The following is a 26923-nucleotide window of genomic DNA, read 5'->3' on the forward strand; positions in this document are numbered from 1 at the left end:
GTGCATGAAAATAACTGGATAATAATACCAAAGAAAGGCTATGTATAGGAATTTCTTTTTCTTTTAGTTAATGTGCTGGAATATTAATACTTTCTGTTGAAGTTGTAGTTGTAACGCTTCACGTATAATGCTGAAAGAGATTAGAGGCAGTGGTTGCATATTCTTGGTTTATGATATTGTCTTTGGGTAGAAATATCTGGGTAATTTTTTTCTTATAGTAGTTCGACATGTTATGAAATATAATTAAAATAAATAAATTCTCTAATTACAAGCTGTGGAAGAGTGTCAACATGGGAAATGTAATGTGTTTAAACAGAACCCTGACCAGATATAACCAGTAACGTTATAAAAACTTAAAATTTTTATGCTAAAGAAAATAAGAAACTAAGCAAAATTAAGACCCAATTTAAGGATTCCCAGTTTCTACGAACTAATACTCAAAACTTCTTAGCTGCATGGAATTTTAGGACATTTAGGACCTTTGTTTAAAAAGTGAAGCAGAGTCTTTTATCCTCTCCCAGGTTGTGCAATCTTATGGAGATTTGGCTTCCAAATAAAACACAAGGCATTTTGGATCTTGTATCCCTGTTAATTTGAATATAGTATGTTCCTACTAATTTTTTCCTTTTTAACTGTGGTCATTTGTTTTTGAATTAATATATTTGGTAGAAAGACTAAAAGTAACTGAGAAAAATATTTATAAATAGAAATGTGTATATGAACTAATAAAAAAGTAATATATTAGTTTCCTTTTCTTCTAGAATAGTACTGGCCAATGGAAGTACAGTGTGAGTTATTTATGTAAAAAACTGAAAAAAGATGAGTGAAATTAATTTTAACGTATGTTTTATTTATCTGATATATCAAAAATTACCATTTTAATATACCAGTATGAAATTGTTAATTAGGTGTTTTATATTCTTTTTTCATACTATCTTCCAAATCTAGTCTGTATTTTATACTTTCAGGATATGTCAGTTAGAACAGGTCCACGTAAAGTACTCTGTAGTCTCCAGGCAAGAATATTGGAGTGGGTAGCCAGTCCTTTCTCTAGGGGATCTTCCTGATCCCAGAATCAAACCCGGTCTGCTGTAACACAGGCAGAATTCTTTACTATCTGAGTCACCAGGGAAGCCCTGTATTCTCACTAGACTGTATTATTGGACAACAAAGGTCCAGAAGGTGAGTGACCTTCGAAGGAATCATTTTATTTATCTTAGCTTTTTTTCCTATGTCCATTAACTGGCATTAATAAATGTTTAATTTTTATACTGAAAGTACTTAATGTGGAAACCCAGATATTTGAAAATCTTTAAAATATAAAAATCCTCACTCTTCACTACTAACATTTTGGGGTCTATCATACCAGTTCCCTTGGATGACTGGCTAAATGTAATTTTTATTTAACACAAATGAGAGTATGTTATGTATAGCTCATGTTTTTTATATATGTACATTGATTTAAGACTTTAACATTTTAAAATTTATTTTTATATGAGTGCCTGTGTATTTACCATATCCTTTTAAGTGGCCGCACAGTGTTTTATTACATAGATGCACCTTAACTTAATCATCTCCCTATCAATGATACTTTAAGTTGGTTGTAATTTTCTGATTATAAACAATATGCATAGAAAATATATTTATATTTGTATATAAATATTTTCATATGATAAGTTCATAGATGTTAACTTTCAAAGTAGATTTCTCTTTGCAGATTATCCTAAAAGGATTGTGCCAGTTTACATCCCTACCAAAAAGATATGAGAGTTTCTTTTTTCTCATTAATTTTTACCAGTATTTTGAATGAGCAAGACAAAAAATATTGATAAACCTGGTAGGCAAATATATCTAGTTGATTTTGCTGTCTCTCTGTCTTGCTCTCTTTGTGAATTATCTGGGTATTATCTAAATCTCCCTCTCCCCATCAAACTCCCTGTCCCATGTTTGTTTGTCTTTCTGACCAGTTTTAGGAATTATTTACATGTGATGGATATTAACTCTTTGTCATCTATGTAACATCAGTGTTCTTCCAGTTTGTCCTGTCTTCCACTTGTGTTTTTGGTATCCCCTGCTCTGTAGAGGCTTTAAAATTTGTCTTTTATGAATTTTTGTGGCTCATGCTCAGAAATGTCTTCCTTACCTATAAAATAAGATCTCTTTAATGCTTTCCTGTTAGTTTTATTTTTATTATTTAAAACTTGGGTTTAATCTAGAATTCATTTTGAGAAAGTGGTGAAATATGAAATCAGCCTTAAAAAAGGCTAGTCAGGTATCTCAACAACTCAACACTCTTTATTGATCTACCTTCTCTATGTTAACTTAAAATTCCTCTGAAGGAGTATTACAAATGCAGGGTAAAGACTTACTAGATTTATGTGGAACTTTATTAGTGGAGTTAGTAGTCAAAAGAACCTGGTCTAAATGCGTGCGTTTCACCTTCAGAGGCAAATTGAATTTAAAATTGTATTACTTATATTAGAAATTAAGCATAGCTTAACATTTAGTTAATTCCCATTTCACTTGAAAATCCAAACTCCAGAAGAGTTAAGTAAATATTTATGTGAGTTCTGTACTATTCATTCATTCAGTCAATGATTTATTCATAGGAGAAGCTATCCTAGGCATCAGAAATAGAGCAACTAACTAGATAGATAAGGTCCTTGCACTCATGGAGTTTGACCTTAAGTAAAGGAGATATATAAACAAGAAATAGTACGTAAACAAGATAAGTTAGGATTATTTTAAGCAGATTATTTGAGTTGTGAATGGAATAACAAAGTGATGTCATGTTTGAGAGGGAAAGTGAGCCTTTCTAAAACTTAAAAGATGGAAAGGGACTGGTTATGTCCACATCCACAAATCTAAAACAGTAGTGATCCAATGCAGAAGTTGAGGGGTGGGAGGAAAGTATGATGTGTTTTGCTGTGCTGTGCATTTTGCCTGTCTATTTTAAACTTGCAATTTTCTCATTGAAATTTGTGGGCAGATTCTTTAGTTTTTAAGTCCCCTTGTGGGCCCCCAAAGACATTCAGTGTTCGTAACATTTATCGTTCTGCATTATAATTATTTGCCCGTTTGACTCTCCTTCCAGACGTGAGTTCTATGAAGTCAAGAACTCCCTTATTTTCAGTATCTAGTATACTGAAAATATACTCAGTAAATGTATACTCAGTAAATGTTTGTCACAGTGAGGAATTATAAGCATATTAAAGGCCAGTCTGTTGTCAAGGGCTTTGGATCCTATTTTCTCCCACCATTTCAGGAATCTTACATTCTTGTTTAGTGTGTGCAAACTCTGTCTCACCTACATTCTTTCCATTAGGATTTAATCACACTTCAACCTTTCCAGTCTTAAAAAGCTTCCCAAATCCCCATGTTTTGTCTCCAAATATCTTTCTCCCTTTCTCAACTCTACTCTTCAGAATTTTACTGGCTTCATTTTTTTAATGCCTAGTACTCTTGAATCTTACTTTTGTCTGTTTTCAGCCTAAAATTATCAGTAACTTGTGTTCAGTTGCTCAGCTGTGTTCAGTTCTTTGTGACCTCATGCACTGTAGCCCTCTAGGCTCCTCTGTCCATGGAATTTTCCAGGCAACAATATTGGGGTGGATTGCTATTTCCTTCTCCAGGGAATCTTCCCAACCCAGGGATTGAACCCATGTCTCTTGTGTCTGCTGCATTGCAGGTGAATTCTTTACCACTAGCACCATCTGGATTTGATTAATTTTCCTGTAGTGCTAAAAGGGTAAGAACTTTAAGAGCATACCTATGGTGCTTTACACTTCTACCAGTTATTTCAGAGAAAAGGTTAAGAGTTGGTCTATGAAAGCCTTATTTGCAATAGCCAAGATATGGAAGCAACCTAAGTGTCCATCAACAGATGAATGAATAGAGAAGCTGTGGTGTGTTTATGTGATGTTGCTGAATTCAGTTGACATTTTTCATTTCTTTCCTCATGTGGTCCCTGAATAGCAATTGATGCTTAACTCTTTAATTCTACTTGTAATTTCTTCCTTTTATTTCCATGTCACTGTACTCTCAAGGTTTTCCTTCTGCTGCTTTGTAGGTGACTGACCAGTCTTCTTTGTAGGCTCATCCTCTTCTGGATGACCACAAGATCTTGGAGTTCCTTAAGACTCCTTTGTTTGAATAACACACAATGAGTAATTAAATGATATTTTAGTTCTCTCATAGTTAATGTCCTTGGCAGTGATTCTCAGCATAGGAAAAATGGTATAGATGCAAGATAGAAAAGAAGAAATAAAAGCCTTGTACTCTTGAATGTGAATTGTCACTATGAATTTAGGTATATTTCATGTTAAAAGCATTCTCCCCTAACTCTTTCAAAAGAAGAAACAATGAGTAACCCACAATTAGTGGCCTGGAAAAACATTTTCCACTTTATAAACCACAGCTCCTTGGAGAAATAGCTGATTCCAGGTTTGGAAAGAAAGTGTATAAGAAGAGCCTGGAATTAGCAAGAAGCTGTGGAAGACTAGTATGACTGAATCAAAGGGATTATGAGGCAGTTTGAATTGACCTTTTCACTTGTCAAGGATGATACAATTTGAACACCAATAAAGATAGTAACTGCAAAATATTTAAACCTGTTAATATGTTTGGTCCATTAATTTATAAGTGATACTTTAAAAAAATTGATCTCTTTTAGAGGAATGTAATGTACCAACTGATTATTTTGAAAACTGGCAGATAATGGAAAAGAATGAAGCATTTATTCTTGCTTCTCAGTAGATAAGGAAAAATGCTTTTCATAGAGATATTTCAGCTTATAAATGTAGAAACAGTGATAGAATATTACCTTTTGGCAACCCTTAATGAGTTAATGGATTTAGGCATGGATCATCATTATCTACTAATTGCACAGAGAGAGAAACAACAACCAAACATTTTCCTCCTGATAGAAGGATACGGTATCATTTGTGAAGTGGTCTTGTCCCTGAAATTTGACCAAAGGTCTAGATTTAACTTTCAGTTGATAGAAAACACAGAGGAACATGTTAACTGTTACTATAGGGTGCAGTCAATAAAATCTAGCCTCTGGAAAAATCTACACAAAAATAATTCAGTTTCTTTAACAAATGCCATAGCAGTGGTAGAAGATGAAAAGACTTCATCATGATCAACTAAGTACCTGTTTCTTTCTCCCATAGCTACTGCGCACTTCTCTCACAACGCAGCATTGTTTTGAAATGTTCTTGTTTATAGGTGTTTCCCTGCCATTAGATGTGTGATGACACCTTTTACCTCTTTTTAATCTTGTCATTTTTAACTTTTGACATTTTACATATAGTGTATCTGGATGTGGGTCTCTTTGAGTTCATCTTTGGGACTCTCTGAATGTCCTAGAACTAGATGTCTGTTCCTTTCCTCAGATTAGAGACATTTTCTGCCATTATTTCTTCACAATTTTCGGTAAGTGGGGTAATGCCACTATACATCCTGCTTTGGAACCTGCCTTTTTTTCATTCAACATGCTGGGTATCTCTTTCTGCATTAATAAATACTGCTGTACATTTTCATTTTGGGATTCTGATAGGTATTTGTCTTATTAGTATGTCTTAATTAGCCCAGTACTGATGAACATATTTCTTTATAATTCTTTATAGCTATTTCCTAATATAAACAATGTCATGAATTTCTTTGAACACACCCATTTGTACATATGTGTGGTTCTTTCCTTAGACTAGAGATGGGGTTGTTAGGTCAAAGAGTATATTCATTTAAAATTTCTGTATTACCCTACCACCTTCTGGAAAATTTAGACCTATTTTCATTGCCCCAGTGTTTGATTAGGAGGGTTTTATTATATTTGAAGTCCTGTACATCCGCTGTCAGCAAGCACTAGCCTTCAGGTAAAGAAAAAAAAAATCTTTTTTTCTTTTTTAAAAAATTCATTTTTAATTGGAGGATAATCATTTTACAATATTGTGTTGGTTTCTGCTGTATAGCAGCATGAATCAGCCATAATCTATTTTTTCTTACTTCTTTTGAAGCCCTCTATTTTGATGCTTTTTCTTGAATTATTTCTCATCTCTGTATTGGGAGCAGCAACTGCTACCAGCAGCTGTGTAAGATGCAACTGGGCTTATGTCAGTTGGTTGTAGAGTAATATGTGATTTTCTCATAGTAGCTATCTAATACTGTTATGCCTACCATATTGCCATATGTGTTTTTTGAACAATAATGTAGAATATTATACCTCTTAAAACCTTGATCACATTTATACAAAAAGCCTTATTTATAAATGTCATCCTATAAGATAATATTAGAACTGTCTTTTAATTTCTTAATAATGTTTCTATCCTCACTTGTTTATTTCTCAGAAGCCTCTTTTAGAGGAAATAACTTGCATTTTGAAGTATGACTGAACTGTATTCTGATTTCAGCTTTACCACTTGGTTGTATGTGAAAAATCTCTTAACTTTTTTGGGCCTCAATTCATCTGTAAAGTGGGGGTATATTTGATTGCTCTCTGTTTGAATGAATACTCTAGGGATCAAATCTAACATTGTATGTAAAAATAGCATAGTGTCTATAGAGCAAATGCTAGTAATTCAGTATTTGTTCATTTGTTTCTTTTGTAGTGTGTAGTAGTGATACATAGTATTTTCAGATATGTTCACTATCATGTATACTATTGCCTTCACAGAAACCTTCTCTACATATACCCTCAGAGTCTTAATTTTGCCAACCGTCAAGGTTCTGCCAGAAATATAACAGTGAAAGTCCAGTTTATGTATGGGGAGGATCCTAGCAATGCCATGCCGGTAAGAAATGTTCTTTACAATTTCTATTCTTCATATGTGGTTCAAACAGACTTTTTTTTGGGGGGGATGTGGTATCACTTGGTTGGCAGGTCTAAATTGGAAATTAATCTGATCTTGTAAACTGTATTTCTGACTTCATTACTTCCTGAACAGGTAGTAATGAGTTTACTTGAAGTCTTGTTTATTGAGGACTTGGTATATGCTAGGCACTTCCAGAGATACAAAGATGAATAAGATTTATAATCTAGAGGATATAAGAACAACACATAAGATTCAAAAATAGTGAACTTCAGAAGAGGGCCAGATCAGAATCACCTAGAGTGCTCTAACAGAGCACAGATAGCTCCTCTCTTTGCTTGCATCTGAGATTCTGATTCCCCTCCTTCAGAATAAAAGGGCAGGTAAGGGAGGTGGAAAGTGGTAGGCAGTAAATGGGGGCTGAAAATGCTCTCCTGGTAATTCTAATTTGTATGTTTCTTCTCACCTTGGTTGAGAACCTCTGGCAATAGTTCTCAACTTTGGTTGCATTTTACACTCACACAGGAAGCTTTTGAAAGTGCTAGTGCCCAGCTGAATCTCATTCCAATTACAGTATAAACTCTGGGGAGGGGTACCAGGCAGATACCATTATTTTTTAAATTCCCCCAGGGGATTACAGCTTCCCTGGTAGCTCAGACAGTAAAGAATCTGGCTGCAATCCTGGAGACCTGGGTTTAATCCCTAGGTCGGGAAGATCCGCTGGAGAAGGAAAGGCAGTCCACTCCAGTATTCTTGCCTGGAGAATTCCGTGCACAGAGGAGCCTGGCTGGCTACAGTCAATGGGGTCTCAAAGAGTCGGACACCACTGAGGGACTAACGCTTTCAAGGGATTAAATTTTTCAGTCAATATTGAGAACCTAAGGTATGTGCTAATTATTTGAAAATTGATAGTATGTAGGGATTCAAAGGCCTAGATGTTCAGAGGAAGGAGAGGATGCCTCAGAAGTGGTTAAAATGTTACAGCAGTGGGTCTAGACCATGGGGAAAGGAAGGCAGTTCATATTGGAGAATGTTCTTCAGCAGAGGTAGAATGGTGAGTTGCCAGTGAGCTAGAACAATGCAAGATAAGTCAGAAATAGTAGACTGAGGCCAGACTGTGGAGGGTCTTGACTGCCCATACGGTCATTGAGGACATGTGGGACACTAATAAATGCAGGCTCCATGAAAGTAGATTTTTAACTTACAGAGTAGGAACGTACCTGTCACCTGTAGATGTTCACCCTCTGAGAGAACCTTTGTGGATTGAAAATAAGCTAACAGGTGCATTATTTACAGTTTTATTTTGGCCTTCTATGTGAGTCATTTGAATCAAGTTCTTTTGGTTTTCTACTAACTAAGAAAACTATTTTCATTTCCACTATAGCCTCAATTTCATCAGGATTTATAGATCTTGATAACAGCAAGCACAAATTATTCATCTTTGTATTCTTCTATGGCAGCTTTTTCAGGTCTTTGCATATAATGCATGCTGAGCAAATATTTCAATAAATGTAGAATTTACTCTTGGGGTTTGGAATGAGCATTTCATGCTTTTAACTAGCTCTTCATTTCTGCTGAAGGACTGAATGTACCATCATTGTTGATGAAAAGATACTGGACTGTGAAAATAGATACTTTATTATCCTATATGTGAATGGTCATATGAATTTGAGCTTATGACAAACGTGGTGTATGTAAAATAATTTGTTTTTCTTTTTTGCTTAACAAACTCTTCCTTGTCTTAGCATATATATGGCCTCCTCTGCAGCGCCCCAGCTGCGTCCAGCCATATTGACAGTTAGACCACTCTTTCTCTTGGCACTGCCATAGTGTCTTCTGACTTCTTTTACAGGCTGCTTCCTTTATGATTATATGTTTATTTCTTTACCTTGTCCACTAGACTGTGAGCTCCTTGAGGGCAGGGACCATATCTTACTCATATCTGTGTCTTGATGCCTGTCATAGTGCTTGACATAATTGATGCTCAGTTCATGTTGATGAATGATTACAAATACATGTTAAATGGTCAAAGGAACACTTTCCAGTTTATTTCATGCATGTTAGGAAAATAAATTACTTTGTGAAAAACAAAAGCTTCTCAGAGGGGGAAAAATGTACTGCATTCCATTCACTTGTGTATTATTAATGTTATGAAAATATAATGCTTTTATGTTTATGTGAGTGGGTGGTTTGAAAGAATATATAACCAGACATTTGCTTATTTTTGTATTTGCTTATTTTTTTAAACTGACTATTAAAATGGGTCTTAAGATAAATTTTGATCAAATAACATTGATATGATAAAATCATAAATTTCATAATTCTGGCACTGGAGCAACATTTTTATTAAAACATAGTAAGATATTCTTAGAAAACTTTTGAAATTAGACATATCTAGGAGAGTCATAATTATTGTACTTTTACATACTCTTAAAAGGACCTGCAAAAAGAAACATAGATATCTGTTATTATGTTCTTTTTATTTAAGGATGGTGCCAGTTAACCCCTTCCCATGAGGAGTAAACTTTGAGTCGTTTTTACCACTTGTGTGATAGAAGTGTGATGACCTGTCCACATACCTATTCATGCGTGTGTAGAATGACTGGCCAGACTTAAAGGTTTAATTTGTGACTAGATAACATTGTAAGCGTGCCACATTGGAATCATAGCTGTGACATTGACATCAATAAGACATTTATCTAATCAGCTGCCCTAATTAACCATAGCATGGTTGGGTAGAATTCACGAGACGGATATATAAGACTGAATTATTTTACCTCTAAAATGTTGCTAACTCTTTTAGAAACATCCAGTCTCTAAAAGTGGTACTTTTTTTTTTATGTGGTGAATTAAAAAAAGCATAAGTAAGAATAGAAGACTGGAGCTCCTCTTTCATGGTAGAGTAGCTTACAGTAAGGATACAGAGATTGACCAAAATTAGAATATTTTAATATAAATACTTTATATTTGACATTTAGAATGACTTGTTTTAGTAGAGAAGCCACCAATTTGTATAGTAGATATATGTCACCATTCTAGGATTGTACTCTTATATAAATTCCAAATTATGTACTACAGCTAGATTTTAAAATGAATTCTTTACCTTCTTCAAGAAAAAGAAATGTACCTTATTGCCCAATAGATATAATGGATAGAAACTTTCTGAATGTTTGAATGTCAGATGGGTGTGTAGTTGAAAAGAAATTTACATTTAAGCAATTGAACTTATAGGCACATGTTCTTCATTGGGCTGATTTTGCCCATTGTTCTCAGTTATTAAATCAGACCAATTCTTACATAGATATGAAACATCCAGCATTTATTACAACAAAGTTTCAACATGCTGTTATTTGTTACAGGTAATCTTTGGTAAATCTAGCTGTTCAGAATTTTCAAAGGAAGCCTATACAGCCGTAGTATATCATAACAGGTACTGAATTCAAATATTTCTTTCAAAGTTACTCACTTCTCAGTGGCATTGTTAGCTCTCACATTAGTGTGTTTACTGAATGCTTTGCTGCACTGAATGTGCAAATTCAAGACAGCCAACATCAGAGTTTTAAATTTCAACCTGTAGATATACATTCTCTCCACAGACATCTCGAAGTTAAGACTTTATATACAAAACATCTTTTCTGTCAAATTCTCTGATCCTTTCATTTTTATTATATTGTTATTGATTACCATTGTGGCCTCTGGTCTTTCGGTCTCTCGCTGTTGTTTTCACCTACACTTTGTAGTTTTACTTAACTCTTTACTAAACTTGCACCCAAGTGCAACATCCAGTAAGTTGGTGCAGCATCCAATAAATCTTTGCCTTAGTGTCTTTCCATTTTAGTTCTTTGGAAAATTGATTGTTAACTCTGGATAACGTAATTTCTGCTTTCTTTCTCCTCCTCCTTTCTGTTCCTCCTCCTCTACCTTCCCCTCCTCCTCTTCTACCATCCCTACCTCTTCCCCTCCCTCCCCTCCCCCTGCTCCTACCCTAACCCCTCCTTTTTTTTTCTATTATTGGATGCTATTGGAGAAAAATCAAAATTGTGCCCATTGAGGCTGTCATGGACTGATGGTGTTTTATCACATGATGAGGCTACAGTATTTTACCTTCTCTTGGCCCCACTCCTCTTTGGTAAATTTGGTTGGCATCACTTTTTTACCCTCTCTCCCATTTGGCAGTGGCTATTTTAAGCTTTTCTTCCCTTGCTTTAGCTCCTACCTCTTTCTGTCTGCTACTCGTAGTGTTCCTGCTTTACGAAGTCGGTTGAGACCATCTGACTTGGTGTCTGTGAACTGCTACGCTTTTCATCTCAGATTATCTCTATGTGGATCTGCATTCCTCTGTTGTGAGGTTGGTAATGGTCCACTCCCTCCCTCAGCGTGGATCTTTTCATCTCTGCTCTCAAAGAGTCTTATCCAGCCTCTTCAGAGTGTAACTCCATCAGTTATTCCTTTTCTTAACATCATCGGTCTTCTGCTTCATTGGCTCCATCTCTTATTGCCACAAAATTTGTTTCTTCTATACTTCCAAAAACAAAAGTCTTTATTCACTGCTGTTATGTAGCATGGCTTTTCCTTCCCTTCCCTAAAACTTTCTTCTTTCTTACCTTTATTTTATGGCCCTCTCTCGGTTTACTTTTTTTCTATAATAATTATTCTAATTTTTCTTTTTCTTTAAAACATACGCCTTCCACACAAAGCACTAAAGTTTTGCCTTTAACCTTCTTTTTCTATAATGTTCTCTCCCTAAATAATCTTGTATGTATTCCAGAATTATACTCAGTGAAACCACTACTGCTTTTACCTTTGTGTGGCTTGTCCTCACTCTTTATTTTCCGTCCTAACCTTCTTTCTGAGCTATAGATGTGCATTTTCAGATCTTTTAGGTGTATTCATTTGAATGCCTACTTCCTTCTTAATTTCCATGTGTTTATTCTTGACTGTCTTCCTAAACCAGTCTCTCCCTGTTTTTATTAAGGGTACCACCATTTTTCCAGTTGCTCTGACTCAGAATATAAAACATTCTTAACTTCCTTCTTAATGTCTCTAATCCAATCATCTTTTATGTCTTAATGTTTATATTTCTGCTCCATTACAAACATATCCTGTGCTGTCCTGTTTCTGGGCCTTTCTTGGATCTTTTTTTCTTTTATAATACTAATTCCCTCTATTTATTGAACTACTCATAGTTTAAGGCCCATATCATGTATCTCTTCCTAAATGACAGTTCCTTGATCCAAAACTTGAAATAATCTGTTTAGCTCTTCTCTTGGAGCACTTAACCTTATATGCTCTATACCAGGGGTCAGCAAACTTCTCTAAAAAGGGTCAGATGGTATATATTTTAGGACTTGTGCACCGTCTGCTCTTTTGCAGCTGCTCAGCCCTGTTGTTCTGCAAAAGTAGCCATGCACAGTCAGTTGCAAGTAAACGGGCATTGCTGTCTGCCAATAAAATTTTTTAATGGACCCTGAAATTTAAATTTCATTTAATATTTTAAGTTAAATATTATTTGTTTGAATTTTTTAACTACTTAAAAATATAAGAATCATTTTTTAGTTTGTAGGCTGTACAAAACCAAGTAATGAACTGGATTTGGCCTGTGGCCATAGTTTGCCAACCCCTGCTTTATAGCATAGCTGTTGATATATGTTCTTATACTTCTGCTAAATATATATTTTTGAGGGTTTTTAAAAAATATTCATCTTTAAAACCACCATAAAAATCACACAGTGCTTATTAGCCTAATGGTGGGTAAATAAAAATACTTATTGATGAATAACTCTTAGATGTTTAATTTTCCATAAGAACCTTCACATAATGATTTCAGGAAAGAAATGAACTGAAACACTAAATACCAGGAAACATGGAGAAAGAAGGTTGTAATTTCAGTTTGTGGCTAAGTCTTTATTTTGTTGCTCTCAGCATTAGTAGAATTAAAATGATAGAGTCTAACACTACTAGTAAATACAACTTTCTCATAATTCAGTGGTGATTAGTAAGTAATACGATCTATAGCATCTTATATTCACTGAAGTCATCAAATTATCAAATGGCAAGCATTAACTATCTTTCTTATGGGTATTAAAACCTTTATGCCCCTTACCTGTTAAGCATTTTTGAAGCTTATTTGAGATGGAAGAATATTTGACATATTTCGCATCAGAGGAAAATCCCTAGTTGGTGGGATGGCTTTCACTTTAAAGATAGTTGGAGCCATACAGTGTGGATGTCTTTTCATTGTAATAACTCTGAGAGCTACTAACCAAATACAGAAGGCTGGGATGCTAAGGTTCTCTCTTAGCTCTATATCATAAATAGCAGTCATGGTGCTGTTTATGATATACCATAGAAATGCATATGCTTATACCACAGAAATGCCCATACGGGCCACTCTCAATACATCTCAGTTGTATTGAGATGCAACTACTACTGGTTTGATCAGATATGACATTTGTTGTATTCCTATAGTAGCTGTGTGCACTTTCAAGCAGTGGGACACATGCAATTGTGGGTGTTCTCTGATTTCTTTTTCTGTTCTTTTTTCTCTTTTCCTTTTTTTTTTAAGCTGTCAGTCAATAAATAGTCCATGTTTTTGGTAACATTATTTCTTTAGCAATGGGATAATAAATACAAGGAAATTCTATAGAGAGCCCATCTTGATACCAGATTGTCTAAACATATCTTTTTTCTTTTTTTTTAAATAGAAGGATAAACAAATTAGTCTTAATATAAAGCTGTACTCCTATAAAAGAAAAATGTTTTTCTATGGTATGGTTATGAGATATACTATAAAAAACTTATTTTTCTATGTAATACATATCTAGATTGGTTATAAAATAGAAAGCCTTGCCCTAGTTTCCTCTTCTATACAGTTTCCAATCTAATGAAGATCTCAGCATTAAGGTGGTGATTATTAGTGAATTTTCAAATAGTAGGATTACTCAACCCATTAATGAAAATGGGATAGACATTTCAGAAACAGTGACAGCTCCCTCATCTGGAAGTGTAGGAGTTAGTTACTTAGAGTTTGGAAATAAAAATACTTTGGACTAGAAGAAAAATTAAGCACGAATCATGAAATTAATTTAAAAATTACTCAGGTATACAAATGCAGTAATTATTTGTTTTGAACACATTATTGATTATTGATCTGTTTTGTTCTGTTTTTTGTATGAAGGTCTCCTGATTTTCATGAAGAAATCAAGGTTAAACTCCCTGCTACTTTAACTGACCATCATCACTTGCTTTTTACTTTTTATCATGTTAGTTGTCAACAAAAACAAAATACTCCTCTTGAAACTCCTGTTGGATACACAGTAAGTATATTTTTGTTAAATATTTACCTCTTTGATCATAAAAATAATTACAATATTTAAGATATACTTTGTGTCCATTATTATTTGAGGATTCCTTATCTGATTCTCCACATTGGTTAGGAAGGGTCATCGTAAGAAGAAAATGCTTGTTAATATGGTTAACTAATGTCATTAATTAACTAACATGTTTAAACACTTAGGTGTTGGTCCTAATTATTGTATATTTATCCAACATTACTGTGTAAATATAATAGTTTTAAGGGTTCTTCAGAAGAAAATGGTTTGAATGTAACATAACTAAAAGAGACCTCTGTAATTAAAACCCCTTTCAATTGCCTTAGTTAAAGCAATTAAAACCCTTGAGTATTTCTTGAAAATCATTGCTTTTGAATTATAAACCTAAGATGAATACATCATACTGTGCTAATCACAGTTTTGTCAGAAAGGCATGCCTTCACCCAAAAGAGAAAAACTAACATTTGATTCATATTTTTTGTCTTCAGTTTATGACATGAATTTTGCTAAATGTTAGAAAATAAGTTTGTCATACTCTTTAGTTTTATTTTCAACATTTATGTCTAATCAAATCTTTCTTTCCCTATTTACATTGGCACATTACCCCAGTTTAAAATTGATTCCTCTTATGGCCTTTTTCTACTGCCAACTTTCCTTTGCCTAATAAGGTACTGCTATAGATTTAAATATTGCATAGTTAGTAATAATGGCTTGGAGATCCTTCTCAAGCCATGGGGAAACTTCTTTAGATGAATTATAAAGGCCTAATTATTATTATTACCTAACTAAATCCCTTGGTATTTAGTGATGTGAGACAAATTTGGCTTATAGCAAGTTCTTGAAACAGATTTTTGAAGTAATATTAATAACAAACATTTAAATTAATGTTATTTCTTTTTTATTTAAAAGTGGATACCAATGCTTCAGAATGGACGATTGAAGACTGGGCAGTTTTGCCTACCAGTCTCACTGGAAAAACCACCACAGGCTTATTCCGTACTGTCTCCTGAGGTCAGTATCTCTCACGTTGAAATTCTCCAGATTCAATGAAATGAGTTTTTCATTACAAAGGTAGTTTTCTCAAACTTCTCTCTCTAAGTATGTATATAGTGAAGTACTATTATTTCTCCTATAATTAAAATTACTCTATAGAATACTTTGAAGCATTATATGTTGTTGATTTTTTTTTTTTTTCTAATCTCATACACCTTTGAAAGGCAGTGTAGTATGGTTTCCAAGATTTCACTGCTCACTTGTGTGATATCAGGTAAGTTTCTTACTCTGCTAAATTGTTGAAGTCCTAGCGCCCAGTGTGACAGCTTTTGGAGATGGGGGCCTTTGGGAGGTAATTAGGTTAGATGAGGTCATGAGGGTGGGGCCTCATGCCTGGTTAGTACTCTGTAAGAAGAGACACTAGAGAGCTTACTCTCTCTCAGCTGTGTGAGGAGACAGTGAGAGGTGGTCATCTGCAAGCTAGGAAGGGGTTCTTACCAGAAACTGACCGTGGTAGCACCTTGATCTTGGACTTCTAGTGTTCAGGCTGTGAGGAAATAAATTTCTGTTACTTAAGTCAACCAGTATATGGTATTTTGTTATGGCAACCTGACTTAAGACTCTGTCTGCCTGAATTCTCTCATCTGTAAATTGAGGAAAATAAGTAATGCCTACAAAAAGGATTGTGTTGATGACTGAATGATTAGTAGTACATAGAACTTAGAATAATGCCAGGCACATGAAGTATACTAAAGAAGTGTCTGCTACTATTATGGTATTCCTGTTGCCACACTACTTGTTAGAATATTTTATGAGAGTAGTTCTTACTTTAGCGTGCATCAAAATCACCTGGAGTATTTGTAGTATTACCAGTGGTTCAACCTTAGCCCTAGAGTTTCTGATTCGTAAGGTCTGGGCTGGGGTTTGATTATTTACATTTCTTACAAGTGTCCAAATGATATTTATGCTGCAGATTGTTTTTAAAGAAGTATGTGTTCACCGTTTACTTGGGTGTCCTATTTTTTAAAGATGAAAATGAGTATTTTGCATTGTAAGAGCTAGTGCCATTTCTTGCATTGAGTAGTTACTATATACTCCACCAGCTTTTTTTAAAAAAAAGTTTCAAAGACTTCATTATTTACCTCAGTAAAGATACCACATTTCTTACCTACATTAATTACCAACACTAATTTTAGTGTTGAATTGTAATAGAAAACTGACTTTCTTTGGTTTTATTTTCTTCATATAATAAAAATAAGAAACCATGGGAAAGAAAGCCTATCTGCCTATTTTGTTGTTGTTGAGACATTCTGGTTTTTTTTCATTTGTTTCAAGGATGTTTGTAATTGTTTGTGTAGCCTTTTTTTCCCTGATGGCTGCTTTAAACTCCTGTCAGATCTGTCTAGTATCTGTGTCATCTGACTATTGATGTCTGTTGATTGTCTTTTCTCATTTAAGTAGAAATTGTCCTGGTTCTTGATATGGTGTGTGATTTTTTTGTTATATCCGAAACATTTTGGGTATTATGCTGCGACTCTAGAGCCTATGTTAGTCTGTGTTTTAGCAGTAGTGAGAAGTCCTGTTGCCGGGGGAGGTAAAGACTCACACTCCCCACTGTGCATGGGGCTTCCCAGGCGGTGCTAGTGGTAAAGAACCCACTTGCCAATACAGGAGACATAAAAGATGTGGGTTCGATCCTTGGGTCAGGAAGATCCCCTGGAAGCGGGCATGGCAACCCACTCTAGTATTCTTGCTTGGAGAATCCCATGGACAAAGGAGACTGTTGGATTGTAGTCCATAGCGTTGCAAAGAGTCAGACATGGAGGTGGAATGGGGCTGTGGTTTGTTTTCTTGGCTTTGGCCAGATTAGGGCAATTGTTGGGTTTGGCTAGAGGGAGCAGACTTTTTGTCTTTTCCTTTTAGCATTTCTGGGTTACCAGCTTCTCTAGCAAACTAGTCCAGGATACGTGAGAGAAAAATAAAACTCAGGAAACACTGCCTTATAGTTCCTTTGATCCTGAGGTCCCTAGCACATCTACCTCCTTCTCTCCCCTTTCAGTCTCTATGTTTCTTTTTTCAAGTATCATGTTCCAGCTTTTTAGCTGTACTTATCAGGAAGAATAGAGAGAACTGATGTACTGTCTTTTAAAAATAATCTTTTGTGATCTGATTTTAACACTCCAAGCAATTTATGTCAGAAAAAAAAATGTTTCCTAATCCTTAAAACAACAGACTTCCTTTGCTTATGAATATTTTAAAGCCAAATTAAAACATTGGAGTTTTTAATATAAAGAAAATAGGCTATTATAAACCAATAAGATATTATAGTTGTGAATTTATTGCCATTAAAAGAGATTCACAATGTGATAGGTGAAAAGCAGGTTTCAAAATAATATGTTTGGTACCACCTGTGTGAGGGTGTATATAAAGATATATATGTGTAGGGAAGATTTGGAATGATATAAAGGGATATGTTTCTAGGAAGCTAGAATTTTGAAGGCATATTTTCTGCTTTTTGCTCCTTGAGCCTTTTACTTCTTTTGTAGGAAACATTGATTTTGTAATAAGAACAAAATATAAGTTTTACATTTGTTTGTAGTGCATAAAATATATTTCCATAGTATTTTTTCTTATTGAGATATCGTAATTTTTGTTTCATAATTCGTAGTTGTTTCAGCATTCATAATCAACTTAAGCATCTGTGATCATTGTATTCAATGTCTTATAGGTTCCCCTACCTGGCATGAAATGGGTAGATAATCACAAAGGTGTTTTTAATGTTGAAGTTGTTGCTGTTTCATCTATCCATACACAAGTAAGTGGTTTTTTAATAATTTTTACGATCACATTTCACTTAAATGAATTGAACTTAAATCAATTTTTTCTGTTATGACATTTGAAACTATGTATCAGTTTAAAATGTATAGGTTTAGAAGTAACTTTTTAAAGGAATCAACAAAATATCATTTAATGTCAGCAGAAGCAAATATTTTCCTTTTCAGAATGTTATTGACTTCATTTTGAACAATTAAAGTGATTTTTTTCCCCCTAAGTTTCTAGAACATAGCAGGATAATTAGAGTTGAAAAACGATTTTCCAGCTCATTTTATTTCTCATAGACTTAGATACTTCAAATGGAAAAGGTCCTTGGGGGTCTCCATATTTTTCTCTATATCTCTGAAATGTGCGAAGGTCTTCTGAAAGCCTTTGTATTTACTCATTCTGTAACTGGAACGCTTTTCCTCTGACATTCATTTGACTTCTCTTCATAAAGAGAAGCCTTTGCATGTAACTCTTAAACATAGCAGCTCCATCACTCTGGATCGTCTTACACTGCACTCATTACTGCTTGTTATTTTCACTTGCATGCTCTTGTACTTTTGCTTCGTCTCACTCTTTCTCTCTCTCTCTCCATGTGCATATATATTCATTCATATCCTTTGTTTATGTTCTTTCTCCCATTATATTGTAAGCTCCATGTGGTCAGGGATGTTGTTACCTGTGAAAGAGTGAGCCTTCCTTTCAAGGACTTTACAGTGAAATAGAAGGAAATGCAAAAATAATCATAATACAAGAAAGCTAGTATTATATTAGATATATGAACTAAATTTTTTCAAGTACAGAGAGTTGTCAGTTTTGCTGGGAACTGAGTTACTGCATTGGTGAGTAGATATTTATCATATATAGAAGAGAAGGTAGACAGTGCAATTGATTAAAAGCAAGTGCAGGACTTCCCTGGTGGCACAGTGGATAAGAATCTTCCTGCCAGCGCAGGGGACACAGTCTTCCCTGGCAGGAAGATTCCACATGCCAACTAAGCTGGTGTGCCACAACTACTGAAGCCCGTGCACCTAGAGCCTGGGTGTGCAGCAAGAGAAGCCACTGCAATGAGAAGCCGGTGCACCCGAACAAAGAGCAGCCCCCTCTCGCCAAAACTAGAGAAAGTGTATACACAGCAGTGAAGACCCAGTGCAGCCAAAAATAAACAGATAAAGCAAGGGCAGGTAATCTGTTGTGAATGCAATTTTAAGTGCACGGAAAATCATGATACATGAACATAGAAGACCAGGCTGATAAAATATTATGAACAACCTTAAATGCCACAGAATTTAGGATGGTGATTTCTAACTTAAAAGTAAACACGAGAGAAGTAAATTTAGGAGCATACCAAGGAGGTGAAATTATGGGACCATAAGGAGTTTAATTTTGAGTTTTAAGTTCTTGTGCACTTCAGATAAAGATGTCCTGTAGGCACTTGCGATGAATGAATTTAGGATTGGGAAGTAACAGAATAAATGTGATAGCTGAAACTGTGCTAGTGAATATGATTTTCCAGGGAGAAAATGTAGAGTGAGAAGAGGTGGATGTTTAAAATAGAATATGTGGGTTTTCCAACTTGAAAGGGTATGCGGAGGTTTCCAAGGCTACCTTCAACTTCTGTGATTTTCTAGCAGAACTCACAGGACTCAGTGGAGAGTATATTCACAGCTATGATTTATTTTAGTGAAAGACATAAAGCAAAATCAGATAAGGGGAAAGAGGTTCAGTCTGGAGGAAATAGGACACAGGCTTTTAAGAGTTTTCTCCTAGTGGAGTCACACAGGGCAAGTGGGAACAGCATATGTGAAATGTCTACCAGGGTGGCTCAGTTCCCAGAGTTTTTACCATAGGCTTGTCTCGTAGACACCCACTGCCTAACACATACCAAGATGCAAGATTCATAGAACCAAAGCAAGTATTAAGCATAAACTATATTGCTTGCACAGTTTCGGTGTAGTGAGCATTCGCCTGTCAGTGGAAACCCTCCTAATACCCAACTTCCTGATACCAGCCGAGGGCCAACCTTGAAATCAGGCCTTTGAAATGATAGCAGTCTTAAGCTTGCTATGTTAACTCTTCTCTGCACAGTGAGATAGAGAAAAGTAAGAAGACAGAGTGTCTCTATATTATATTTTAAAACAACAGCAAAAAAGGTAGTATATATGTTTTATTTAGCTTTCCACAGGTAGATCCCAGTAAAATACTGCTCCAGTGGAGTTTTTACTTTTCTGTTACTAGATATGTCATGTGTTTTTGTGTTTCCTGTAGAACTTACTCTTCTGATAATGAAAAGGTTGGCATTATAGTATACTGTTGAAACACTTTCCTTCTCATAATAAAATTATTTTTAATATCATATGATATCTTCTTAAGTGTACAAACACATTCTTTTTCATTTTTGCTTTGAATTCTATAATCATTGTTAGTTTTCTCTTTTTTTAGTGTTGGTAATGTATCTTTTACTTCCAACTTTGTTTTTAGGGAGGCAGATACATATGTTCTGTTTAATGTAACAAAGAAGGATTTCGGGCAAGATATTTCATATAGATGATTTTGAATCTATAGAAGTAGAGGAAGAATAGACTGGGAGGGTGTAATGTGTAGAATCCTGACAGTCTCAGATATGACTGAAACTCAAAAGTTTATAAATTTTGCAGCTATGTAATATAATTTCATCATGTATTATAATCTTTTTTAAAAGGCTCAATTGAAGACATTAAGTGTTTTTATGATGTTTTGTAACTTCATTTGTATCTCTTTAAAATTGACCAAAATTTATATACAGAGTTCAATAGAATTATTTTTATTCATTTAAAACATATCAAATTAAAATAGTATTGGAAGAAACACAAGCTAGAATCAAGATTGCTGGGAGAAATATCAGTAACCTCAGATATGCAGATGACACCACCCTTATGGCAGAAAGTGAAGAGGAACTAAAAGCCTCTTGATGAAGGTGAAGGTGGAGAGTGAAAAAGTTGGCTTAAAGCTCGACATTCACAAAACGAAGACCATGGCATCTGATCCCATCACTTCACGGGAAATAGATGGGGAAACAGTGGAAACAGCATCAGACTTTATTTTTCTGGGCTCCAAAATCACTGCAGATGGTGACTGCAGCCATGAAATTAAAAGACGCTTACTCCTTGGAAGGAAAGTTATGACCAACCTAGATAGCATATTCAAAAGCAGAGACATTACTTTGCCAACAAAGGTCCGTCTAGTCAAGGCTTTGGTTTTACCTGTGGTCATGTATGGATGTGAGAGTTGGACTGTGAAGAAGGCTGAACGCCGAAGAATTGATGCTTTTGAACTGTGGTGTTGGAGAAGACTCTTGAGAGTCCCTTGGACTGCAAGGAGATCCAACCAGTCCATTCTGAAGGAGATCAGCCCTGGGATTTCTTTGGAAGGAATGATGCTAAAGCTGAAACTCCAGTCCTTTGGCCACCTCATGCAAAGAGTTGACTCATTGGAAAAGACTCTGATGCTGGGAGGGATTGGGGGCAGGAGGAGAAGGGGACGACAGAGGATGAGATGGCTGGATGGCATCACTGACTCGATGGACTGGAGTCTGGGTGAACTCCAGGAGTTGGTGATGGACAGGGAGGCCTGATGTGCTGTAATTCATGGGGTCGCAGGGTCGGACACGACTGAGCGACTGAACTGAACTGAAGATGATAAATGTAAAGCTGTTTAGCATTAGTGCCTTTTCTTAAAGTTTGTTTTCATTGTTAACTAACTAAAAGTCTCCCTGGAGTTTTAGTAGACTTTTTCTCACATCTCATTGGTCAAAATGATAGCATGTGGTCATCAAATAGATACGAATAAAGCTAGAAGAGCAGGCACATTTCTGCTTTAAATAAAGATTGTGGTTCTGTCAGCGCATAAAGAAGTTAGAGAATAGCAGTTAGGATTTAGTCAGGAGATGAAAACTGCCAATAATGGAATGGAGAAAATCTGTAAATAAATGTTAACTAGGTTAAAGGTGACTCACTCCATAAATGGGTTAAAAGAGAATCTGTAACAGAGAGCAGTTACAGAGTGATAAGGGAGGAAGGAACTTGGAAACCTAGAGGAAGATTTGAAGGGTGAGAGTCAGACCCCTGAAGAGGGACACCACTGCCACAGTCACACTGCGCCTGCTGTGCTGTGTTGTGGAGGAGACTGGATAGAGGGACCTGCTGTGGAACTGGAGAGCCACCCCTGCTGCCCACGACCCTTGCCTCTGAGCCGTAGCTTCGCGTCCACTCGCCGCCATCAGGAAAGCAAACAGGGAGAAGAAGACTCCCTTCCAACTCCTCAAGCCTGGCAAGACTGTTTCCCATACCCTCTGTTGTCAGAGCCTAACACAAGCCAGCTGACAAAGGACAAATGTAGTTTGAAGAGTCTAGGTCCAGGGTTGCAAAATGTGGAAAAGATGGGCGGAGGGGTTGGATGGAGCTAAGAGGTAATAAATTAATAATTGACACAGGTAGGTTACTTACACACCTGCCATAATAATTGAGCTCTCTAACAATAAGACTCAACAACTGGAAAAAAATCCTGATATCAATAGATTTTTTTTTTTGAGTAATCAGTAGTATTTGAAGCAGCTACATTATAATAACAGATGAGAATAGAATACTGTGTAATTGGAAACAATGTATATACTAATGTGTACTCTCTTGTGTTATCAATTAGTATGAGATACCAGAGGTCCATAGTTAGGAGTATTTACAAAGCTAAGATTGTTTAGTGCCTCTGTTCCTTCTTTGTTTTAGGATCCTTATCTCGATAAGTTTTTTGCTCTGGTAAATGCTCTGGATGAACACATGTTCCCAGTCCGAATTGGAGACATGCGAATCATGGAAAACAATTTAGAAAATGAATTGAAGAGCAGTATTTCAGCGTTGAATTCATCTCAGTTGGAACCAGTGGTCCGATTTCTTCATCTCCTGCTTGATAAACTGATACTTTTAGTTGTTAGACCTCCTGTCATTGCTGGCCAAATAGGTAATTTACTTATGTTTAGGGAATCATAAGATTTATAATTTGACATTTCTAACTTTTACAGAAATAATACATGATTCCTATTTGCTATCTCTGTAAGGACTGTGTTTCATTTGGGTGGGGGCGGGGGGGAGGTTGTTACTTGTTTCTAATGCTGGAAAATAATAAGTTTCTTTGTTTCTTTAAAGTGTGCCATACACCTCTATTCAAATTATGAACACAAATATTTATTCACTCACCAAATATTTATTAGGCACTTAATATGTACTATACACTGATGGGCACTGACCAAGGCATGGTTCTTGATTTTATGGATCTCATAGACTAGTTAAGAAAACATGCAACAGATAAATCATTTATGTTTGTGTACAGGATTTGTAATCTGTATTTTCACTCATTTGCAATCCTCTATATACTATAGCTGATATTTTCTTCAGTAACTCAAAATCTCTATCTTCTTTTTCTTGTGACTTGTTCTGGAAGGAAAAAGAATTATTCTTGTTTCCTGCCTTTTTCCCAAGATTTATTCTTTTACTTTTGCTAACAGTATCCACCCAAATCCTGCAAAGTAGTTGAGCTTGTAAGAAATTTCAGGTAACTTGTTATAGAAATTTTGAATTAAGAGGTGGCACAAAGGAGAGGAGTATTCAGCTCCTTGAGATGTTTTTATGATGACTTGTGAGTAGAGGTAAATTTTAGGTTGAGCATTTAAAAATGAGTAAGAGTCTGACCGGTAAATAATTAGCCCCAGGAGACTAATTATATGTATAGTGTACAAGGGCTTCCCTTGTGGCTCAGCTGGTAAAAGAACCGCCTGCATTGTGGAAGACCTGGGTTCGATCTCTGGGTTGGGAAAATTCCCCTGGAGAAGGGAAAAGCTACCCTTTCCAGTATTCGGGCCTGAAAAATCCCCATGGATAGAGGAGCCTGGTGGGCTACAGTACATGGGGTCACAAAGAGTTGGGCACGACTGAGTGACTAAGCACAGCATACTTTATTTATATTGGTATGTGAAATCTTTACAACTCTAGATATAAGTATACATTTCATGATTTCATGAATAAAATCGTGAGCATATGCTTAAAAATTTGCCCAAGGATTCACACATAAGCAACTGACTCCAAGTCCCACTCTTTCTTACTATTCTGAAGAAATGTTCACTGGTGAAATTAGCAAGAATAATTTTGGTCAAAGAGTCATATGCTTTGAGAATCTGTATAGAGGTACACAAGGGTTCAATTAGTGAAGCACGCTTATAAGTAAAAAATGAAGGTGAATAGATCATTTTTACTTAGGAGACAAGCACTGCTTCCTTTGGAAAGGAACTAAAAATTGTTTCAGATTCTAATACATTTATAGTAAGAACTTCAGGACTTTCATGCTTTATAAATTTCTAGTATGACATAAAAACAAGATTTGCTGAGAAGGGACTAAAGTGGACCTAGTTTTGAGAAGGATGGTAGGATGGTTTGTAGCAGCTACAGTGTTGTGCTGTGCTTAGTCGCTTAGTCGTGTCTGACTCTCTGCGACCCCATGGACTGCAGCCCTCCAGGCTCCTCTGTCCATGAGGATTCTCCAGGCAAGAATACTGGAATGAGTTGCCATTCCCTCCTCCAAAATAGCTACGATAAGGAAAAGAAAAAGGAGTCAACCAGGAATACAGATAGGATTTCTAAAGCCTGCTTAGGTTTCTCTGTCTCTCTAGTCTCTGTCTCTCTAGTTTCTCTGTTTCTCCAGTCTCTCTTCTAGTACAGTATATGTAGATTAATCTTCCTAAATGACCACTCTGTCTGATTATTCCACTTTTAGGAAGACTTAATTGGCCTCATTATCTGTTCATAAATTCCTGTCTTGATGAAATAAATCATAAAATGTGAGGCTCTCTTGTTCAGAATAGCTGTTTAGGTTATCCATTTATTCACTGTGCTATCAGAATTTTCCAGTTTTTGCAAATTTCTTGTTATATACTGACTTGCATGGCTGAGTAGGTATTACTTAGCTTTGCATTTAATGTGCAGTGGTCTTACCTTATCCTGGTTTTCTACCCTTTTGTCCTTCCAATCCTTTTATAGATACTGTTTTCAGTTAAGTAGCTTATGAGCTCTATTCATGTTAATATTTTCATAATCAACTTTTATTGTTAATTTTTATTTTTTAGGCAAAAGTAGTGTGCTTATTTTTAAGCAAAAGTAATGTGCTTAATATTTAGTTTCTCAGCGTCATCTTTAAAATGAGAAGTTACTTCTCAAAGGTTCTAACAAGATAGATTTTTTTCTTATCGTGTACTTTGTATTGTTTTACAAAATGGTGGGTACCTGTTTGATGATTTTTTTTTTTTTTTGAGTAAGCAAAACCAGGTAATTTTCCTGTAAAATTAGTAAAATTATATTTTTCTTATTTTGTTGAGAGAAATATTTTTGTCCCAGTTAATATAATATCATAAATAGATACTATAAAATTAATGTCAAATATCTTAAATACTTAATGTGTGTAGTCATTATACTTAATGTATACAGTGGAGGTAAAGCTTTGATGTTTTATAACTTACAGTCTAAAAATGTTAGTGCAAAAAATATTTTCTTCCTTCTTAAAAGTTAATCTAGGTCAAGCATCATTTGAAGCTATGGCATCAATTATAAATCGGCTTCATAAAAACTTGGAAGGAAATCATGACCAGCATGGCAGAAACTGCCTTCTTGCATCATATATCTATTATGTTTTTCGGTTGCCAAATACTTACCCTAATTCCCCATCACCAGGTATTTTATTCTTTTTTACTATGAAACTATCTTGCATAGATTATGTGTTTATTGTTTATAAGCAGGACTGAAATAATCTTGAAGTGCATAGTGTGATGCGTTTATTCAACAACAAACATTTGTTGAATGCCTGCTGAGTGCCATGGACTATGCTAGCTACCGGAGTTAAAGGGATAAATAGGTTACATTTTAAAGCATCATTATTTGTACAGCTTCCTTTAATTTGAATTAGAGAGATCTTAGTTGAATTAATTTTTGGAAATGAACCTTGAAAATAACTTCTGTTTCTGGAAGCATTTCTCATTTCCTGTTAAGATAAATAGAATGTTATATTTGTCATTCAGAGTGTTATTGGACATTAAAGAAGAAATATGGTGGCCCAGTAGTTTCCTGATAACCTTGTGAAACCTGCAGTGATATAAAGGATGATCCTCTAGAAAAGTTCTAGTCTCTTCATGGTCAATAAAATAATATAGCCTTTCTGGATACCAGAGCCCAAAGTCGTCACTTACTTGTGTTTTATATGACATTGGTGGTAGTGGTGGTAGGGGGATATCTGAGTGTTTGAATCACCCTTTAGTCATTTAGTTAGTTGGTTAATGATTATGTTGTACATACTTTTCAACCTGTTCACATATTTGTCTGTAAGAGTCATCATTCATCACTAGTGAAAATGGTAAGTGCCCTTTTTCAGCTATTTTCAGTTAACATAAATAATGATGACAAGAAATTCTGACATTCACTCGGAAAACTAGGTATAATAATTAAGTTATAGTGCATTTTATTAATTGTAAAAAGAGAACTGATTGACTTTCGTAATCTTGTTCATTGTTTCCTATCTTAATTTCTAAATTTGTCTCAGAGTATATAAGTGATTATGGACTATATGTAATGCTGCTCCATTTACTGTTTCATTTAGTACACTATTAGAATTTCACAGATTTTGCAAAATGTCTTTTTCACATGCTGACCTGAAGACTATAAATTACTTAGTTGACAAGTGTATGTCATTTGCTGATATGACACTTAGAAAGATTTCATTAAATAAGAAATGGAGTTACATTTGTTGGGTACTTTATATTTATAGATCCTGGTTGAATGATGGTATCAGGCTTGATTTCAGACAGAAAAGGGGTTCTTTGCTTTTTTTGTATAACTTGGGCTCTTAGGAGAATTATCTTTATTTATGTATGTATGTTATAAAGATGCTATTTTGTTATAG

General features: G+C 35.3%; 1 protein-coding gene across 9 annotated transcripts in view; it reads left to right on the top strand.

Annotated features, from left to right (window-relative positions):
* DOCK7 (dedicator of cytokinesis 7) overlaps positions 1-26923 on the top strand; it is a 203101-nt gene that overhangs the window by 81357 nt on the left and 94821 nt on the right. For 8 of the 9 annotated variants that reach the window (XM_061411749.1, XM_061411751.1, XM_061411750.1 and 5 more), the window contains 7 exons: positions 6674-6791; positions 10169-10239; positions 13987-14125; positions 15050-15151; positions 17862-17948; positions 22714-22945; positions 25537-25701. In XM_061411749.1, the coding sequence (XP_061267733.1) occupies positions 6674-6791; positions 10169-10239; positions 13987-14125; positions 15050-15151; positions 17862-17948; positions 22714-22945; positions 25537-25701 (914 nt within the window). Of the gene's footprint in view, positions 1-6673; positions 6792-10168; positions 10240-13986; positions 14126-15049; positions 15152-17861; positions 17949-22713; positions 22946-25536; positions 25702-26923 lie in introns of those variants that run through there. The other variant, XM_061411757.1, reaches the window with a different exon arrangement.

Source organism: Bos javanicus, chromosome 3 (genome assembly GCF_032452875.1).
Source record: "Bos javanicus breed banteng chromosome 3, ARS-OSU_banteng_1.0, whole genome shotgun sequence".
NCBI lineage: Eukaryota > Metazoa > Chordata > Mammalia > Artiodactyla > Bovidae > Bos > Bos javanicus.